Raw genomic sequence first — 19496 nt, forward strand, 5'->3', positions numbered from 1 at the left:
GAGCAACCTGAAGCCCATGAACATGAATAAGCCACGCACACACAGGAAGACCCAGAATAGCAACAGGAAACACGCCCCAGACTCTGAATACTGCAAAGGCACAGCCGCGCAAAACAGGCAACATTCAGATCACACAGAGAGCAAAAGTTAAAAAAAACTGCTGCAGAATTAGACTTATAAACAAGATTACAATTTAATTAGTTTATAAGTCTGTCAAGAGAAAATGTCTGTTTCCCATTAGAAGATTTTATACATTTTAAAGTTAAATACTTCAATATGGTGTCCAGTGATAAACACTCCAGTAGTGCATGACTAAGTGCAAAACGTCACCACATTGCAAGAGTGCCAACGCGATACCACCTACAGATATGTGTATGTATGCATGCGTTATACTGTATGTGTGTGTGTGTGTGTGTGTGTGTGTGTGTATATACATATACACACACACACACACACACACAAACACACACACACACACACACACACACACACACACACACACACACATATATATATATATTAGAGGTGCACGATTAAAAAAAAATGTGATATTGATAATGAATATTGCGATATCCATTTTTTTAAACATGTAAATTTACAAAAGTTATGGGAAAACGCATCAAAATAGATTCATAACAAATAAAACAAATTATTACAACACAAGGTTTAATTTCAGCAGACAGTCATATTGGACTGGTACAACATGAATAAATACTAACCATTTGTACTACAGAAAATGGATAGATATATATATATATATATATGTATATATATATATATATATATATATATATATATATATATATATATATATATATATATATGTATATACACACACACATACATACATACATACATACATACACAAGTATATACAGATATGTATATAAGTGTGTGTGTATGTGTGTATATACACACGTATATACAGATATGTATATAAGTGTGTGTGTGTGTGTACTGTATATATATATATATATATATATATATATATATATATATATATACACACAAACACGTATACAGATATGTATATAAGTGTGTGTGTGTGTGTGTGTGTGTATATATATAATTGATACAAACTTGTAATTACCTTAACTTTCTTAACTCAAAATATATACAAACAGTCGTATTTATGATAAATCTATAATTGTGTAATACTGTGAGTAAAATAGGATATATCACAATTGTGAGTTTATTCTTGTTTCTCAGAATTTCACATTTATATCGCAAATTTTTAAGGAAAAAAACTCAGACTACAAGATATTTACTAAAAATTACAATCTATAAACTAAGAATTTGGGGAAATAAACTTACAATTGTGATATTAAAAGGTCATTACTTTATTTATTTTTTAATTGCGTAGTGGAAACGGGCTTCTCTAACATTCCTTTAATCGCCACTGGGCAAAAATCTTCTATCTGATCATTTGAAAAATAACAATTTATGAGGCATCATTTATGTTCATACCTCAAACAGTGGAGGGTTGAGCAACGGTTGTTAAAATCACTAACCCTAAGCATGAGCAAGAGTAATAGTTAGGCTTGCTTTAGCAAATGCTATTAATAAATATAAAAGTTACAGAATACAAAAAAAATTTAAGAGTAAAAAGATGGCCATAAATATGCCAATCTGCAAAGAGACAGCACAACAATGAGAGAGTAAGAAAAAAAAGTGAATTGCAACAAAGACAAAACTGTTAGATGAGAAACTAAGTGAAAAGGAACAGGACAGAAAGAGGAAAGATGGATGGAAAGAGCCGCAGACATCGGACAGTACTGGAGCACTTGGCACTGGTGGTACGTCAGGGTGGGAGTGCTGGGGAAAATGCGGGTGGTCTTAAAATGATATCAGCCATTGGGGTTCCTGTGTGAAACTTGCCTGCTCTGTCTTTCCAACACACTTTTCTTCCGTTTACTTCCATTTCTTTTTTTCATTATCAATTTCCTGCCTCAATCCATCCTGACGCCCTCTTTCTCCACTTAATGTCTATTTGTTTTCATCCCTAGCAGTGTTCCTACATATTCCGAACTAGTACCTTTTTTATTTTTTACAGTTGAACTAAGAACCAGTGGTTAATTCTAAACCCCATCTGCAAACACGGGATTAAAATGTGCATTGCAAGAGTGTTGCCCAGTTGCACACGATTGACGGGCATCCAGCAACAACATATACAGGTCCTTCTCAAAAAATTTGCATATTGTGATGAAGTTCATTATTTTCCATAATGTAATGATAAAATTAAACTTTCATATATTTAGATTCATTGCACACCAACTGAAATATTTCAGGTCTTTTATTGTTTTAATACTGATGATTTTGGCATACAGCTCATTAAAACCCAAAATTCCTATCTCAAAAAATTAGCATATCATGAAAAGGTTCTCAAAACGAGCTATTAATCTAATCATCTGAATCAACTAATTAACTCTAAACACCTGCAAAAGATTCCTGAGGCTTTTAAAAACTCCCAGCCTGTTTCATTACTCAAAACCGCAATCATGGGTAAGGCTGTCGACCTGACTGCTGTCCAAAAGTCATTGACACCCTCAAGCAAGAGGGTAAGACACAGAAAGAAATTTCTGAACAAATAGGCTGTTCCCAGAGTGCTGTATCAAGGCACCTTAGTGGGAAGTCTGTGGGAAGGAAAAAGTGTGGCAAAAAACGCGGCACAACGAGAAGAGGTGACCGACCCTGAGGAAGATTGTGGAGAAGGACCGATTCCAGATCTTGCGGGACCTGCGGAAGCAGTGGACTGAGTCTGGAGTAGAAACATCCAGAGCCACCGTGCACAGGCGTGTGCAGGAAATGGGCTACAGGTGCCGCATTCCCCAGGTCAAGCCACTTTTGAACCAGAAACAGCGGCAGAAGCGCCTGACCTGGGCTACAGAGAAGCAGCACTGGACTGTTGCTCAGTGGTCCAAAGTACTTTTTTCGGATGAAAGCAAATTTTGCATGTCATTCGGAAATCAAGGTGTCAGAGTCTGGAGGAAGACTGGGGAGAAGGAAATGCCAAAATGCCTGAAGTCCAGTGTCAAGTACCCACAGTCAGTGATTGTCTGGGGTGCCATGTCAGCTGCTGGTGTTGGTCCACTGTGTTTTATCAAGGGTAGGGTCAATGCAGCTAGCTATCAGGAGATTTTGGAGCACTTCATGCTTCCATCTGCTGAAAAGCTTTATGGAGATGAAGATTTCATTTTTCAGCACGACCTGGCACCTGCTCACAGTGCCAAAACAACTGGTAAATGGTTTACTAACCATGGTATTACTGTGCTCAATTGGCCTTCCAACTCTCCTGACCTGAACCCCATAGAGAATCTGCGGGATATTGTGAAGAGAAAGTTGAGAGACGCAAGACCCAACACTCTGGATGAGCTTAAGGCCGCTATCGAAGCATCCTGGGCCTCCATAACACCTCAGCAGTGCCACAGGCTGATTGCCTCCATGCCACGCCGCATTGAAGCAGTCATTTCTGCAAAAGGATTCCCGACCAAGTATTGAGTGCATAACTAATGTAAGTAACATAAGTAATGGGCGATATAAACGATATACAATATAAACGATACAAAATTGGCCTACGATAGAGATCTTAATCCTTTTGCACTATCGCGATAATGCATGTTGACGCAATCTACCCGCGAAATTTACAGTCACGAGCTGCAACCGGCTGCAACGCATCATCGTATTCGTCATCTTGAGTAAACATGGCTGAAAGCGAAACGGAGGAGCTGGTGAAAAAGACCGGTGCAACATCCATTATTTGGACTTGGTTCGGATTGAAGACGTCCGACGCGCAGTCTATTTCTACTGTGCTGCACCATAGACAGTAAAAAAATATGGAGGTAGTGTCCATGACGTCACCCGTAGGTTTCTGAAGAGCGTTTTTGAAGCCTAAAGTGGGCGGAGTCACTCGTTACCATCTTGGAAGCGCGTCACAGTGCGTCACTCCCGGATAAACGAAAATGGGCAAAAAGGTGGGATGTGGGTGGAGTTGAGGTGCCTGGATGCTGAAACTACGCCCGCCTTGCTCGAGTTTGCTCAGGCTAACAGCTAATGTGCTACTGGCCTCGCGCTAAAGTGACAGCTGACTTGAAGTAGACCTAAAGCCAATAGTTAAAGTTCATGTTTTTGCCCTTTGAAATACTATAATAGTTAAAAGACATAACTAACGGTGAGACTATGTGTATTGTGATGCATTATTATTCTCATGCAGTAACTTACAATATTTGCTCTGAGCGTGTCTGTGACAGTGATGCGCATACCCTGTACATGTCAGTCAGCGCGGCACCGCACGTCAAGTTCGTAGAGAGCTTTATTCAGTCCATTTTAAATTCTGATAGATATTACCTAAGAAGTTCAAGTAAATGCACTAGAAATACGCGCTCATTTAAGGGACGAATAGAAAGCACTGACACCTGCAGGATTTAATCTGACGGTACTTTTTATTGAACACTAAACATGAAATAAGCATATTATAGTCTATCTGCTCCGTAAGATCAACGGTACAGCAGAACGAGTGTGGCCTCTATATCTTAGACGTTTTTAAATCTGAACTCCAAAAAGCAACGATATTGTCAGACATCCATGAGTGCATGTTCACAGAGGAAAACACCTGAAGAACAGCGCTGGTTGTTCACTCGACAACGACGGAATCCAACGGCGTGGGCGAAGGTATAAGGGCGGCATGTAAAACTGTATGAAATAATCCCGAAAATAGAACAAACACGGCAGAGATGACAAGTTCAGCAGCTGGAATCAGCTGAGGTGACATGATGGCTAACAGAGAGCAGACAAACGGCTAGTAACAGCAGCGGTAATCCACCTGTCACTCAAGTGGCCACGCCCTTGATTATGCAGCATTTTACGGCTTAATATAATTTAAACGGATGAGTTCTAAAAAAAAAAAACTTCACCCCCCTCACAGTTGTCATGAAGGGTAAAATTAGCTGTATAGACCAAAACAACTTAAGACACCAGGCTGTAAACATTTTTTTTTCTGCGGTAAAGTTGGGCATTTTAACATGGGGGAGATACAGATTTGGTTCAATTTTGCAGTCAGCCTCAAGCGGCCAGGCGATGAATTGCAGTTTTAATTCACTTCCGTGTTGGTTTCAAGAGAGAGACAGGGAGGTTGCCGCTTGTGCTGCACGCACTGAATTAAAGTGATAGCGCATGGTTCATGGTCAAAATGAACACGGATTGATTTGAAAATATAGTAATCTCTCCTTAAATGCATTTAAATTATACTACTACTTTTTCAGTCATTTTCTTATAAACTTTAAGCTCGGGTTAATTAAAGCAAGGAAAACTACACAGTAACATTACCTCAACAACGTGACATAATGGATGCACTTGTCTCTTCGTGGAGGTGGAAAAACAAGTTTTTTGAGACCGCAATATTTCTTATAAAAAAGATTTAAATGCAAAAGAAAAGGTATGAGGGAGCTGTTTTTGTCAATTGTGTTAAAATAAATGTATAAATGTTGAGCAACATTTATACATTGAGCAACTTAATATATAAATCTATTTAGAAGTAATAATAAGTTTGTGTCCTATTAAGTTTAAACGTGAATAGCCTAAAGGCCCGTTCACACCAAGCACGATAACTATAAAGATAACGATAAAGATAACTACATATGCGTCCACACTAGGGAGGAAACGATACACTCAGCTCACGATTCGATACGTATCACGATACTGGGTTCACGATACGATATGTATCACGATATTTTGAACAAAATAAAAAAATTAAACTGAAAATCAAACAACAGATTTATTTAACATTAACAGTGTTCAAAAAATGTCTTGTTATACTTACAACTTAAAGAATTTACAATACTTCAATATAAATCAAGATTTAGTTTAACCTTCTGTATGTAAGATTAACAATTGACTAGGTGTCACTGACCAATAAAACTACTTTGTATAGATGTCTTCTATACAATTGTCCTACTTTCACTCTCTTTTTCGCACCTGGTTGCAGGAGTTTTTCTTTGTGGTGCCGTTTTAAATGACACCTGTGCTCGAAGTGGGGCGGTACTCACCGGTACGCAGTACCAGCACTTCTACATTTTACTCTTAAGCGTACCTGCAATTTTTCTTGCGAACCGCTACTTCCTTCTACCACTGACAGAAAAAGCGTCAGTGAGCCCGTTTCACATATACTCCGTTTGCAGTGCGTATGTGGTGCGTATTTTTTCCGCACCCATGTTAACAGGTTAGAGCTTTCACACTACACGCGGATGCGCTCCAGCGGTCCGTTCCAGGAGTGGTGTGTACACAGAGACAATTTATACAGCTGTGCAGCGATCGTTTCCACACAGAGTCTATTTCTGCTGCGCTGCACACGCTGAATTAAAGTTACAGCGCATGGTTCGTGGTCAACATGAACACAGACTGACATGAAAATATATGGATCTCACCATAAATGCATTTAATTAAATAAAATTTAGTAATCTCACCATACATTTTTGGACTTGCAGACTTGGAAGTCCGTTTTCACACACACACACACACACACACACACACACACACACACACACACACACGCACACGCACACGCACACGCACACACACACGACTTGTTTAAATACATTGATGCTGTTAATAACAATAAATTGTTGTTATACCAGCAATATCTCCAAGTCTCAAATGTCATGATTTAGCAATGCAAGAGAGTACCGGCACCTTTTTTCCCACTTCAAGCACTCCATGAAACATAATATTTGTTGTGTTCGACGTCCTGTTAACAGTGTTTGTTTACAGTATTTACACACACTTCGTGTTTTGTCTGTTTTTTTTTTTTATATCATTCTACGTATATCGTATATAAGTGGAAAACCAAAATGCTGCCAGACGTCGGACTTGTAAGTGGACGGGGCATCCTCCATTTCAATTTCAGTCGAACGATTCATTTGAGCGTGAATGCAGTGAATGCAAGCGTGACGCAGGTGCGTTAGCTCAACCAATAGGATAAAATGGACGTCATCGTAAAAAATAAATAAATCGCCATAACTCTACGATACATATCGTAACATTTTTGCATCGCGATACATCGTACCGCGATATATCGTTACACCCCTAGTCCACACCAACGACCGATAACGGTCTTTTTATTCTACAAACGCGCCAGCCCGCGCTGCAGTTTCAAAGTAGCGAAAATGGATGACCTGCTGCTGCTTTACGTTACAAAAAAATATCAAAATAAAAACAGGCGCTTTTGGGTACACGAAATCCTTAAAAGACAAGAGGAGTTGGGAGAATCCGAATTTTATTATAATTGTTGTTTACAACATGTCATTGAACATGTTTTTGCTGTTCTTATTGCCTTTACACGTCTTTGCCAGCAGATGTCCTCAGCCAGCATGCTATGTCCCGAGAGCATCTAAACAGTGAATCTAGCAAGTCTAGTGTAATCGATCTAATCTAACAGTGAATTTAGCTGACGAAGTCAATGATGGGATAAAAATATCGCCTAGTCAACACCTTTATGTATACAACGCCTTTTTCACTGCAACTTCAGCAATGTTGTCAAAACTAGCGCTGGATAGCCTACCTGAGGTAATTATGTTACACTATGCTAAACTGCATAATCATATCTCATCGTTAATCCTTCACACCATTTATTCCCAGGATACGACCGATTGCTTTCCATATATCCAACTTTTTTAACGTATCCTTGAAAAGGGGGTTTGACTTGTCAAACAGTGGAGGATTTTTTTGTACCTCGACGATCAACTTCTCTGCAATGTCATCTGCCATTTTAAATGCGCGAGACCTTTAAATTAGAATGGATTCTGATGGGCTGTAGGTGTTTTATCGTTCGACAGCTGGAAAAAAATCGTTCTGAAAGTGATCCCAACGATATCGTTCCTCATATCTTTATCGTTATAGTTGTGGTGTGAACTCTGTTATTCTTTAATATGGAGAACGATTTTTAGAATTATATCTGTATCGTTATCTTTATAGTTATCGAGTTTGGTGTGAACTGGCCTTAAGTCTTCTGAAAGAGTGTAGATGTATTACTAGCCTACTGGCTGTGTACAAATACAATCGCAATGCGATAATTTCAAAGTCATTTGAAATAAAAAATAGAAGATAAATGTTGTGTTTATCGCACAGCCGTAGATCAGTTGCCCACTGCAAACGCAGCATACGTGAAAGCACAATAGCGCGTGCTGCTCCAGCGCCACATACCACTGCAACATGCACTGCACACAGAGTATGTGTGAAACAGGCGTGCACTAAAGGAAAGAAAACTTTTTCTTTGTTAAAGTCTTTGCAGCTAGTGTACTTGAATTTTATTTATCAGCAACATTATGTTGTATAATTACAGTTTTGCATAATAAATAAATTGCAGAGTCTTCAAAAAACAGAAGACTAGGAAAGCCTCAGGCCCAGACGGCATCTCATCTGCTTGTTTAAAAGCCTGCGCTGACCAACTGGCCCCGGTCTTCACACAGACCTTCAATAGATCATTGGAGCAGTGTGAAGTTCCCTGCTGCTTCAAACGCTCCACTATCATTCCTGTCCCCAAAAAACCCCAAATCACTGGACTTAATGACTACAGACCTGTCGCTCTCACGTCTGTGGTCATGAAGTCGTTTGAAAGACTGGTGTTGGCCCACCTGAAGGACATCACTGGACCCCTGCTGGATCCCTTTCAGTTTGCTTACAGAGCAAACAGGTCTGTGGATGATGCAGTCAACATGGGACTGCATTATATCCTGCAACATCTCGACAGACCAGGGACTTATGCAAGGATCCTCTTTGTGGACTTCAGTTCGGCCTTCAATACCATCATGCCTGGTCTTCTCACAGCCAAACTGACCCAGCTCTCCATACCATCCACGATCTGTCAGTGGATCACCAGCTTCCTGAAGGGCCGGCAGCAGCGAGTGAGACTGGGGAAACAAGCATCCAGGACTCTCACCACCAGCACTGGTGCCCCCCAAGGGTGCGTTCTCTCCCCACTGCTCTTCTCCCTGTACACTAATGACTGCACTTCTGAAGACCCCACTGTCAAGCTCCTGAAATTTGCAGACGACATCACTGTCATCGGTCTCATCCATAACGGTGACGAGTCTGCTTACAGACTGGAGGTTGAACAGCTGGCTGTCTGGTGCAGTTACAACAACCTTGAGCTGAACAGGCTCAAAACAGTGGAGATGATCGTGGACTTCAGGAGGAACAGCCCAGCACTCCCCCCACTCACCATCATGAACAGCACTGTGGAAGCAGTGGAGTCATTCAGGTTCCTGGGCACTTCCATCTCTCAGAACCTGAAGTGGGACAATCACATTGACTCCACTGTGAAAAAGGCCCAGCATAGACTGTACTTCCTTCGCCAGCTGAGGAAGTTCAACTTGCCACAGGAGCTGCTAATTCAGTTCTACTCAGCCGTCATTGAGTCTGTCTTATGCACTTCCATCACTGTCTGGTTTGGTTCAGCTACTAAATCAGACATCAGGAGACCACAACGAACAGTCCGGACTGCGGAGAGGATTATTGGTGCCCCCCTGCCATCCCTCCAGGACCTGTACTCTTCCAGAGTGAGGAAGAGAGCAGGTAAAATCATCACAGACTCCACTCACCCTGGACACCACCTGTTTGAACTGTTACCGTCAAGACGGCGACTCAGATCACTGGCCACAAGAACATCTCGGCACAGGAACAGTTTCTTCCCACAGGCCATTTCCCTCCTGAACAGTTAACACTCCTCCCAAGGCATATGCCTGTAAGTGCAATACTCCCACTGTTTAGTGCAATACCCTACAACTCAGGTGATACTTATATGTAGATTTATTAATTTATAATATTCAAAACACTATAAATATGTTCATAATCTGTAAATCTGAAAATGTCTATTCTGACTAAGCCCAACTGTGATACTTTTATTCTCATATATTTTTATTTTTATTTTTTATTCTTATAATTTGTAGTATTAGGTTTCTTGTTGTATTTGTATATGTCCACTGGAAGCCTCAGTATCAAAACAAATTCCTTGTGTGTGCAAGCACACTTGGCAATAAAGCTCTTTCTGATTCTCATTCTAAATGTTCTCAAAACTACATATGTTTCTTTAAAAAAAAAAAGTTTGGCTTTCCTTATGGTCTATCTAACCTGTTCTGAAATGGTTCTATTATAATTTGTATATCGTGGAAAATATCGTTATCGCAAGAGGCTGCAATGTCTATCGCAATATGGATTTTAGGCCATATCGCCCATCCCTAATTATATATATATATATATATATATATATATATATATGTTTTTTTTGTTTTGTTCTTTACACATTAAGATTGCATATAAGATATGATATCATGAACTAGTGGCCGATACCAGGCCTCACAGCTGAGTTTTATTGCCATCTCACTGTACTCCAGCTCAATTTTCTCTTAGCGTCTCTCACATTCCCAACGGGCTGTGCCCCTGTGAGTCAGAATTACTACTCCATAAAACCTTTTTCACTAGGAGGAAGAGGGAAAAACTAACGAGCATGTGACGAGCATGTGACCTTCCACTCCAGGCCTGAGCACATTTACTCATTATACATCTCAGAATAAGATACTGCAAAAAGATTGTGGACAAAGTTTAAGGGACGATTCAAACTGAGCACTTACAGGACACTGGGGATATTTACTAAAAAAGGAAGAGTGTGTGATCTATAAAGGCAGCGGGGGAAACGAGGGGCCGGGGGTGACAGACCCCTGAAGTCACGGCGGAGTTTAGAAGTACAGAGAGGAGGCGGATACTGCTTCGGATTAGCCGCACTTTGAGGAAGGTGCACAAAAGCCCATCAGAAAGGAACTGGAGGAGATTAGAAAAGACTGAAGGGAGTGTTCATGTTCTCTTACACACAGAAAGGATATATCACTTCCAGGGCGTCCCACATTGAAATCCCAAGCTATTGGAAATCTCCCTCCGCCAGATCGCTCTCACTCATATATGCGGACATAAACACCATTATCATCAACCAAATGGAAGAGGATTTGATTTGATCCTCGACTGATATGAACCACACTGCATTGAGATTAATTTGGGAAATGAAAAACAAAAAAACATAACTCAAAACTAATTAATCAGGATCACAGCAAAAGATGCCCAGTCTTTTTGCCTCTGAAGACACAATCTGGGGAATCAGTTTTTTGGATTCAGATTCTCCCCGGTATCTGATCAGCTCCAGCTTTCTGTCTTTCTCGGTCTTGGCACGTATCACCATACATATGACTGAGACATTATGGTAAACCAGAGTGCGTCTACAGAGGAATATGCCAAATGGGTATTAACTAAGACAAATGCAAGCTCATGAAAAAGCTGTCTGAAGGTAGAATCTTGCCAGCATAAACCCACAAGTCCAATGTTTTTTGTTGTCAATATAATTGCCAATCACAATGTGGCTTCACACTTATTTACAGCAGAAAAACTTTTAAAAGCATCAGTGCACTAGGTTATATAGTGCACAGTGAACTGTGGTTGTTTGCTGTACTGGTTTAATAGGCTAAAGGTACTAACATCCCTTTAACATGGTGGTTCAACGTGGTGCTTCTCAATCAGGGCTCAACCAGGGCCCAACAGGGTCCTCAGCAAAAACATCCATGAGGGGGCACAGGATGTATTATTTCAATTAATCTAAACACTTTAACAACCCAACTGTTATCTAATTAAAATAACACTTTAAAAGCAAAAATACTGCGTAACCTGACAGGCTTTGATCTTATGAGACTTTACTGTGGACAGGGCTAACCAACAGCACATAAGCCAAGCAACAGAATGTATCTTCATTCACCATGGTTGAGTGTTTTGAAGGTTATTGAGAAGTTACTGTTTTAACCATTAGCAAGATTTTAGAACAGCATTACTAATATCAGTAGCCTCATACTCACGTTTCACGTTTATGTGTGTGGCCTCAGTGACATCAGCCGAAACAGATTTTTTTTTTAATAGGTGGAGCGAGATGCATTTTTTAAAAGGCCAAACTTTTTTATTCTTTGAACGGTGTGCAATGATTTCACTGATTTACACAAAGAAACGGCTTTAGAAATTCAGCTACAGCAGCCACAACTAAATCAAACGTTAAAGAATGTTGTAAATATCCTTATGTGAATACGGCAAAACATGCATGAGAACAAACAGTTCACAGAGAGCTGACAAAGTGTACAGTTGCTAGACTTGTTCATTCGTTGCAGTGTGAAGCAATAACTGTCAGGAAACCAGCTGAACCAGTTAAACTGGTCCCTACTCACTCTCTGAAATGTCTCAGCAGTTGTCAGCTTTAATCCACATTAACTTTCATAAAATCAGTCCTCAAAATCCAACAAATGCAGACTCAATCTAAAAGATCTTAAAGTCGAATAATTCCAGGAGGTGGAAGCACTATATTTTTGTATTAGGGCGAAAGACTTTTAGACTACAAGGAGCGGAAAATAAAGATGCTAAAACAAATAAACCCTGTAACAATACGTATATGCCCAGTATTTTTTCCTCAGCATAGCAGTACCATTAAGCTTCTAGTAGTTTTGTTACGCAGCTGGATAACTCCCATGCAGGTCAGGTAGTGATTTGGAGAGGTTTTACCTTTGGTGTCGGCCAGGCTAAAGTAAGCAATAGGGGCTAATCTACCGTGAGAGCAGAGCGTGAGGGAGATGTTGATGGTAGAAGGGGTCAATCGAGGGCTACATTATTGCCTTTCCTGCAGGCAACCATGGGGATTCCTTGGATTGAATAAAATCTCGGCCAATCTCAGTCACTGGCTACGTAAGAGAAATATAATATATATATATATATATATATATATATATATATATATATAGAGAGAGAGAGAGAGAGAGAGAGAGAGAGAGAGAGTGAGTGAGAGAGAGAGAGAGAGAGAGAGAGAGAGAGAGAGAGAGAGAGTATATGTGTATATATATATATATAAAAATGGAGAGGAGATCACATCCTGAGGGCATCCCCCACTGGCAGAGATGAAACCATCTCATTTCTCTCTCACACACTCATCCCCCCTTTTACCTTCTCAAGACCTCGAGCTCCAGTCTTTTTCCAGCTCTCTATAAGACACTTTCTCTCACTCTCACATTAATTATCTCAGCTTATTTTAAAATTTTGGACACACTGTTGCTCTGAATGAGCTATTTGTATCTGCTAACCTTATATGCAAACACACGCATGTGCCATATCCTGCATGTTTTTTACAGTGACAGTGAAGTGCAGTGAAGACCTGATGTCCAAAAGCAACTAATCTTGCATAGCCGACTTTTGGCGTCAACGTTTATCTTGAACTAAGTAACCTTGTAACCGACATGTAGCATGATATAAGGTTTATGCTGGGTAAATTAGACAAATCAATATCACACAATAACACTCAGTTGTGACACGAAACAAAATTTCTTTCAAAGAATGATGCACAAGGCACAATGCTAAGGATTTCTTCTGTTTGCCCTTTTGGGGCAGACGAGGTTCCAATTTTTACTTGCCCTGCTAAAATATTCACTGATCCAATCAAAAAATATAAATTGATCAAAAAAATTTAAAATGTGTTGTTTTGACTCATGTAAAATATTCTAATAAATAATCCCCCACAATTTTTGATACCAGTCAGTGAAATTTCACAAATTTCAAATTCGATTTTGATACCGCAGGAAAAATTACTATAAACTTCAAACAATATTGAAGACAAATGAATAGTCAATAATTAAAATAAGAAAAAAAATTACAGGCAACAGCGAAAATAAATATACAAAAGAACAAAATATACAAATTAAACTGTTTTTCAGGTAGGTCTCACCAGTAGTATTCCAAGTATTAAGTACAGAAACTGAAAAATCTAACAAAAGTAAAATAACACTGCATAGTCTTCACTAGGGCTGGGTAAAAATATCGATTCAATGCATTGCAATTATTTGTTTCTCAATTCAATATCGATTCATCAAATCCTATGAATCGATCCAGCCCACCGGCCAGTGGCGGCGCTGTGGGCAACACTCTAGTGAGAGCCTTTCAGTGTTGTACAAGACGCGCTTTACCAAAACAGCAAGATGACGGACAGTAGCTGCACTCCGTTCAAGCCTGCACCACCAACCAGGGACGTCGTTAGGCCTATTTTAGGGGAGCTGAAGCTACCCCAAAATGTTCCTAAGCCCCCCTAAATGATAATAAGAACAACAATAAGTCTCCGGGAGTCTCCAGCATATTGATAGCGGCTCCCTGATGTACGCAAATTACTTAAAATCTCCCGAAATCTAGAGCTCGCAAGCTCCAAACCGTGTAGCGCGCGCACGACAGAGAGGAAGAGAGCGAGAGTCCTTGCGTGTGTGTGCAAATGTGCGCGCTAGGGGTGTGCCATATCATACAGTCCACGATAATACCGGTATACATTTTTACATGATAAAAAAAAGTGTCATATCGCGATGACGTATGACAATAACACAACAATAACACCTGTCTGAGCGCGAGAGCAGCCTGTCAGCCTCCGATGACGATTTAGCAATTTCACAAACAGCTTGAGTGTTCAGCGGGGCTGCCGACACGCGTCTTCTCTCGTGCGCATTTAGGAGTCGAGACATGACTGACTGGTCTCTTGCACAATCAGGCCATCAGTGCATCGTAACTAAAGTTTATAATTTTCAAGTCTTCTTAATTCTTATCAGTTTAAACATTCAAGCGGTTTTAAACTATCCAATAAGCTACTCGCGCACTCTCTGAGAGAGTTGCACTGCGTGCATACATAGAGTAGCCTACAGCTCGCGGGAAACTAAAGTTATTTTTCGCGGATTATATCGCTTTAATGGGGGGGAAAACGCAAAATTGTGTAAAACTTCCGGTCTTGGTAAGTATACTCATAAACACAGTCGGTTATGTATAAAACGCATGTGACAGTGTGACAGACAGTATAATGAAAACAGCAATGGATCCGTGCACTAGCTGTAAAAGTGACAGCAGCCATAGGCTATGCGTCTGTCATTAATGTTGTCGTCAAAACAACAAAAGATAGCTTTAATTGTAATGAATGAGAATTATTAGCCTATGTATTTAATTCATTCAGCAAACAGAACTAAAAGACTATGTGTTATTTTACATTTGATTACTTTATTATGTTTCCGTAGTATTTCTGAATACTGGTGTTAGACCTACACACATTTAACATTTAATTCAAAGATTGAAATCAAGCTTCCTTGTGTTGTGTAAACTCTTAACAACAAAATGTGAGCAAACATTTAGGCGAGATAAACATAATAAACATAATCGTGATACAATTTTGAGGCTATATCGCCCACCCCTAGTGCGTGCGTGTGCCTCACATAGCACTTTTTTTTTATGAGTATGCACATTTTGTGTTTCTGTTTACATTTCTTTAATAACTTGAATGTATAGGAAGAAATATACTTTCTATTACAGTTACATGCACTTTAGAGGTGTGTTAATAAAGCACCTGTTTGTTACAGTTGTGGTTTGTATTCAACACATGTACAATATTGTACAGTTTGTTCTGCTAAATAAACCATGACAGGAAACATGCTGGGGTCAATTTGTTCTTAAACATTGGTAATACTGCACACATTATTTAAAAATATACTCAGGTACTTAATTACTTGTGTATTTTATCAAAACTTTATCATTTTCACGTCTTTTTAAGTTTTACCAGTTTAACATTCAAGCGATTTTAAACTATCCAGTGCTCGCGCGCTCTCAGAGATGTTTTTCACTGCGTGCACATACAGTAACAAAAGTTATTTTTCGCGGATTATATCGCTTTAACGGTCAAAAGAACGCAAAATGATAGCTTTATATATTTTTTTATATATATTTTATAGCTTTAATTATATGGAATCAGGATAAATAGCCTATGTATTTAACTTAGTCAGGACTAAAAGACTAGCCAGTGTTATTTTACATTGAATTACTTTATTCAGTTTCTGTAGTATTTTTGAACTACCCAAAAACTTTTTTTATGTCTCTTATTTGTATCTTTATTCTATTGTATTTACAGTATATGTGTTACTTTTTTCTATTTAATTCAAAGATTGAAATCAAGCTTCCATGTTATGCATAAACTCTTAACAACAAAATTACCCCATTGTAAAAACAAATATTTAGGTGAGATAAATGAAATAAAATTGTCTAAAAAAATATAACTGATATTTATCTATCTATCTTAAACATAAAATAACCTGATCCTGTTTGATCAAGGCATGTGACTGTTCTGACTTGTCCAATTTTCAGCATCAATTTTGCATCTTGCATCAAAATCCTGTCTATTCATTGTATGCAATTGAAATATAGAGTTGGATTCTGTTTTAATGTACCCAAGTGTACCTAAAATAAAAAGTTTAATTTACAGGTTTGTGGCTCTTAATTTCTTTTTATTAATTAACCACTTGTAAACTTATGTTCACTGTTCTTTTTTATAAACATAGGATTTGTATTACATCTATATTCATTGAGTCGAATCGAGAATCGAAATAAAAAAATCAAATCGGAAATCTAAATCGTATCAAGAGCTTGCGAATCGAATCGAATTTGAACATCTGAATCGATACCCAGCCCTAGTCTTCACTGTATAAATCAAATGTAGATTAACATGTTAAAGCTATAAAAGTTGTTTAGTCAAGATGAGTGATTTTCTTTTTGTCTTTTTCTATTGCTGTCACTTTAAGAGCCAATGTATGCGTTTAGTTTCTCACCTGTTTAACGTTAAGACATGTTGTTAAAAGGCTGTTCACGAGAATACTCGCCAAGATTTTGATACTTTTGTTGTGTGTGTATTGTTCCGTGCAAGAACAAGACGATGCAAAAGAGAACTCCATTCCGTATTCTTGGCAACCACACCGTGAGCTGTCAGGCTCTCTATAGCCGCGTTTCCACCACAGGAACTTTCCCCAGGAACTAGGAACTTTGGGGTGGTACTCGGTGTGTTTAAACCGCAGGAACCAGTGTCTAAATGAAGTTCCGGGTAAAAATTTCCCCCCCAGAAAGTCCCTGCTGGCGAGGTAGTACTTTCGTTCAGGAACTTTCGGGGTGGGACTTGTGCGCTGAACAAGCTGATTGGTTGAGCTCACGTCACATTTGATTCGTTGACTCCACGCAGCATTTTATTTTAGCCGCCTTTTTTTTTTTTATCGCGTTTCCTGGCTTCGTGCAGTAAAGAGTTGTCTGGAAATTAATATGTTAATTTTTACAAATTTAATAAAAGTTTACATAAAAATACAACCAGAGCAAAACGCACTCAAAACAAACTCGCAGACTGAGAGGAGCAGTCGCACGCAGTTCAACGTCACCAGACTATCTTCCCGGTTCTTTAGTCCGCGGTGTAAACGCAGTAAGCAACCGGTGTGGGGCAAAAAAAGGTTCCTATGAAAAAAGTTCCTGGGACAAATAGTTCCTGGTAATTGCGGTGGAAACGCGGCTTAAGTGTCTGCGCACAAAAAACAGCACGCAAGTACTGAATTGAGTTCTCTTTCGCATCTTTTTATGGTTGAATAGCTTAAAATCAATAGAACGTTTAAATTGACAAGACTTAAAAACGCATGCAAAAAATTAACTTTCTTAATGACACTGCACAGCACTGGCCTGATCGGGGCAATTCCGTCAACTGTCCCGAACATCTTTCACAATGGCCCCAGGCCATCGGGCAGTCCTTATTGCCGAGCCCTGCTGCAATCATTTTCATGCAAGGCTGTACAGAACACCACCAGAAAATTTAGCATAATAGACGTAATGTTCAGAATTTCTACCCATCCAAAAGTAACAACTATATCAGAGATGTGGCCTAGCAGGCAGTGGTTATGCTATATGCTGCTTAAGTGCAGTTGACCCCAGTTGAAATCCAAAACATCAGGTAATTTCCCGATTCCGATGCACTTAGGACAGGAGTGTTCAATACTACTCCTGGAAGGCCAATGTCTTGCAGAGTTTAGCTCCAACCTGCTCTGAATCAATGCACTTGCTTGGAGGGTTTAAGTAATCCTAAAGACCTTGATCAGCTGGTTCAGGTGTGTTTAATTAGGACTGGAGCTAAACTGCGCAGGATGGTGGTCCTTCTGGAGCAGGACAGGACACCCATGACTTAGGAACACATTGTACAATATTTACCACAGGTCTCACAACTTACAAATCTTTATCAATGGTTCAATGTCAGTTACCAGGTAAACTACCTTATAGCCACGGAGCTGATCCCTGCCGATCCCTGTATAGTACTGGCTATGACTATTGTCTTCCAGCCAATCACTATCTCAGAGACAAAGATATTTTGGACAAGTCTGTATACATTAAGGCACAAAAGCATAAGCTAGCAGTGGTAAATAAACTAAAAATATTCTGATGAGTAACCAAAAGCAGTTGCATAAACTTAATGCAAGAGAGCTTACCTCTTAAGCACTTTAAACTGTTTGAAAGCTAGCACTGCATTACATTATTCTGGTTTGAAACATTCGTGGTACTCACAGGCAGACTGGAAGGTCGTCCCTGCATGGTCTCCTCTGGACCACTCTTACCAGACACCATGGGCTGATTGGAGGAAGGAGCTGAAGATTGAGAGCTGAAGGAGTCTTGAGAAAGCTCCTGAGGAACAAAGTGATGACGACAAAATGTAGAATCATTTTGTAGAAGGGCAACAAACTCAACACTTGTGTAAGGATAGCGTTCATCGAAGCACCTCCAAGTATTTGGACACTGCTATAACCTGTCAGATTTATTTATGTTTTTACCTGAGGTGGCGGAGGAAAGCGCTGGAAGGGCGACTGCTGTTGTTGAGACTGCAGCGGAGGGGTCTGGGAGTAAGGTGAGGGCTGACCCTGTCCTGAAGGTTGCTGGGATGACTGAGGTGGCACTGAGCTGGGCGGCTGTGATTGTGGTGGGCCCTGCTGCTGCTGTTGTGGAGGTCCCTGCTGCTGAGGAGGCTGAACCGGACCGGAGGGTGGTTGAGAGTATCCAGGCTGCGACTGAGAGCCTTGCTGGCCCTGAGAAGGACCCTGTGACTGAATGGGACCCTGGGACGGGGGGTAGGAAGGCTGTCCTGACTGTGGAGTCTGGGAATACGGAGGTTGGCCCTGAGGGGGACCATGGGGGCCCTGAGGTTGCCCGTAAGAGGGCCCACTCTGGCCATGGGGAGGACCAGGGGATTGCTGGGAATAAGGGGGCTGAGAGCCTGGAGCAGTGGAGGGCTGCTGGGGGTATGGAGACTGCTGGGGGCCTCCGTGAGGTGAAGGGCCCTGTTGTCCGTAGTAGCCACCTTGGTTCTGACCATAACTACCTGGGCCATGCTGTCCATAGCTCATCTGAAGAGAACACAATAAGTAAAGTACTCCAATTAGCAAGCAAACATCAATTTTGCAACATAAAACTATAAACTAGGGACATGATATATCTGTGACCATCTGTAACTGTCAGTATGCATTTTAATTCCAGATCACCAGGCACGCAAACTTGAGCAGGTTTTTGCTACTAATTTGATTGGACTCTGACTCGCAAACTATCAATGCTATTTTAACAAGACTAAGATA

The 19496-nt window shown here is 40.1% G+C and overlaps 1 protein-coding gene across 1 annotated transcript in view; it reads right to left on the reverse strand.

Annotated features, from left to right (window-relative positions):
• Nucleotides 1–19496, reverse strand: part of arid1ab (AT-rich interactive domain 1Ab) — a 122575-nt gene that overhangs the window by 42067 nt on the left and 61012 nt on the right. Inside the window, exons 3-4 of the mRNA XM_077200129.1 lie at nucleotides 18702–19271; nucleotides 18439–18555 (exon numbers count right to left, since the gene is read on the reverse strand). Of these exons, the coding sequence (XP_077056244.1) occupies nucleotides 18439–18555; nucleotides 18702–19271 (687 nt within the window). The remainder of the gene's footprint in view (nucleotides 1–18438; nucleotides 18556–18701; nucleotides 19272–19496) is intronic.

This window comes from Siphateles boraxobius, unplaced genomic scaffold (assembly GCF_051911475.1).
Source record: "Siphateles boraxobius isolate OS27281-9 unplaced genomic scaffold, OSU_SipBor_1 43, whole genome shotgun sequence".
NCBI classification, from domain to species: domain Eukaryota; kingdom Metazoa; phylum Chordata; class Actinopteri; order Cypriniformes; family Leuciscidae; genus Siphateles; species Siphateles boraxobius.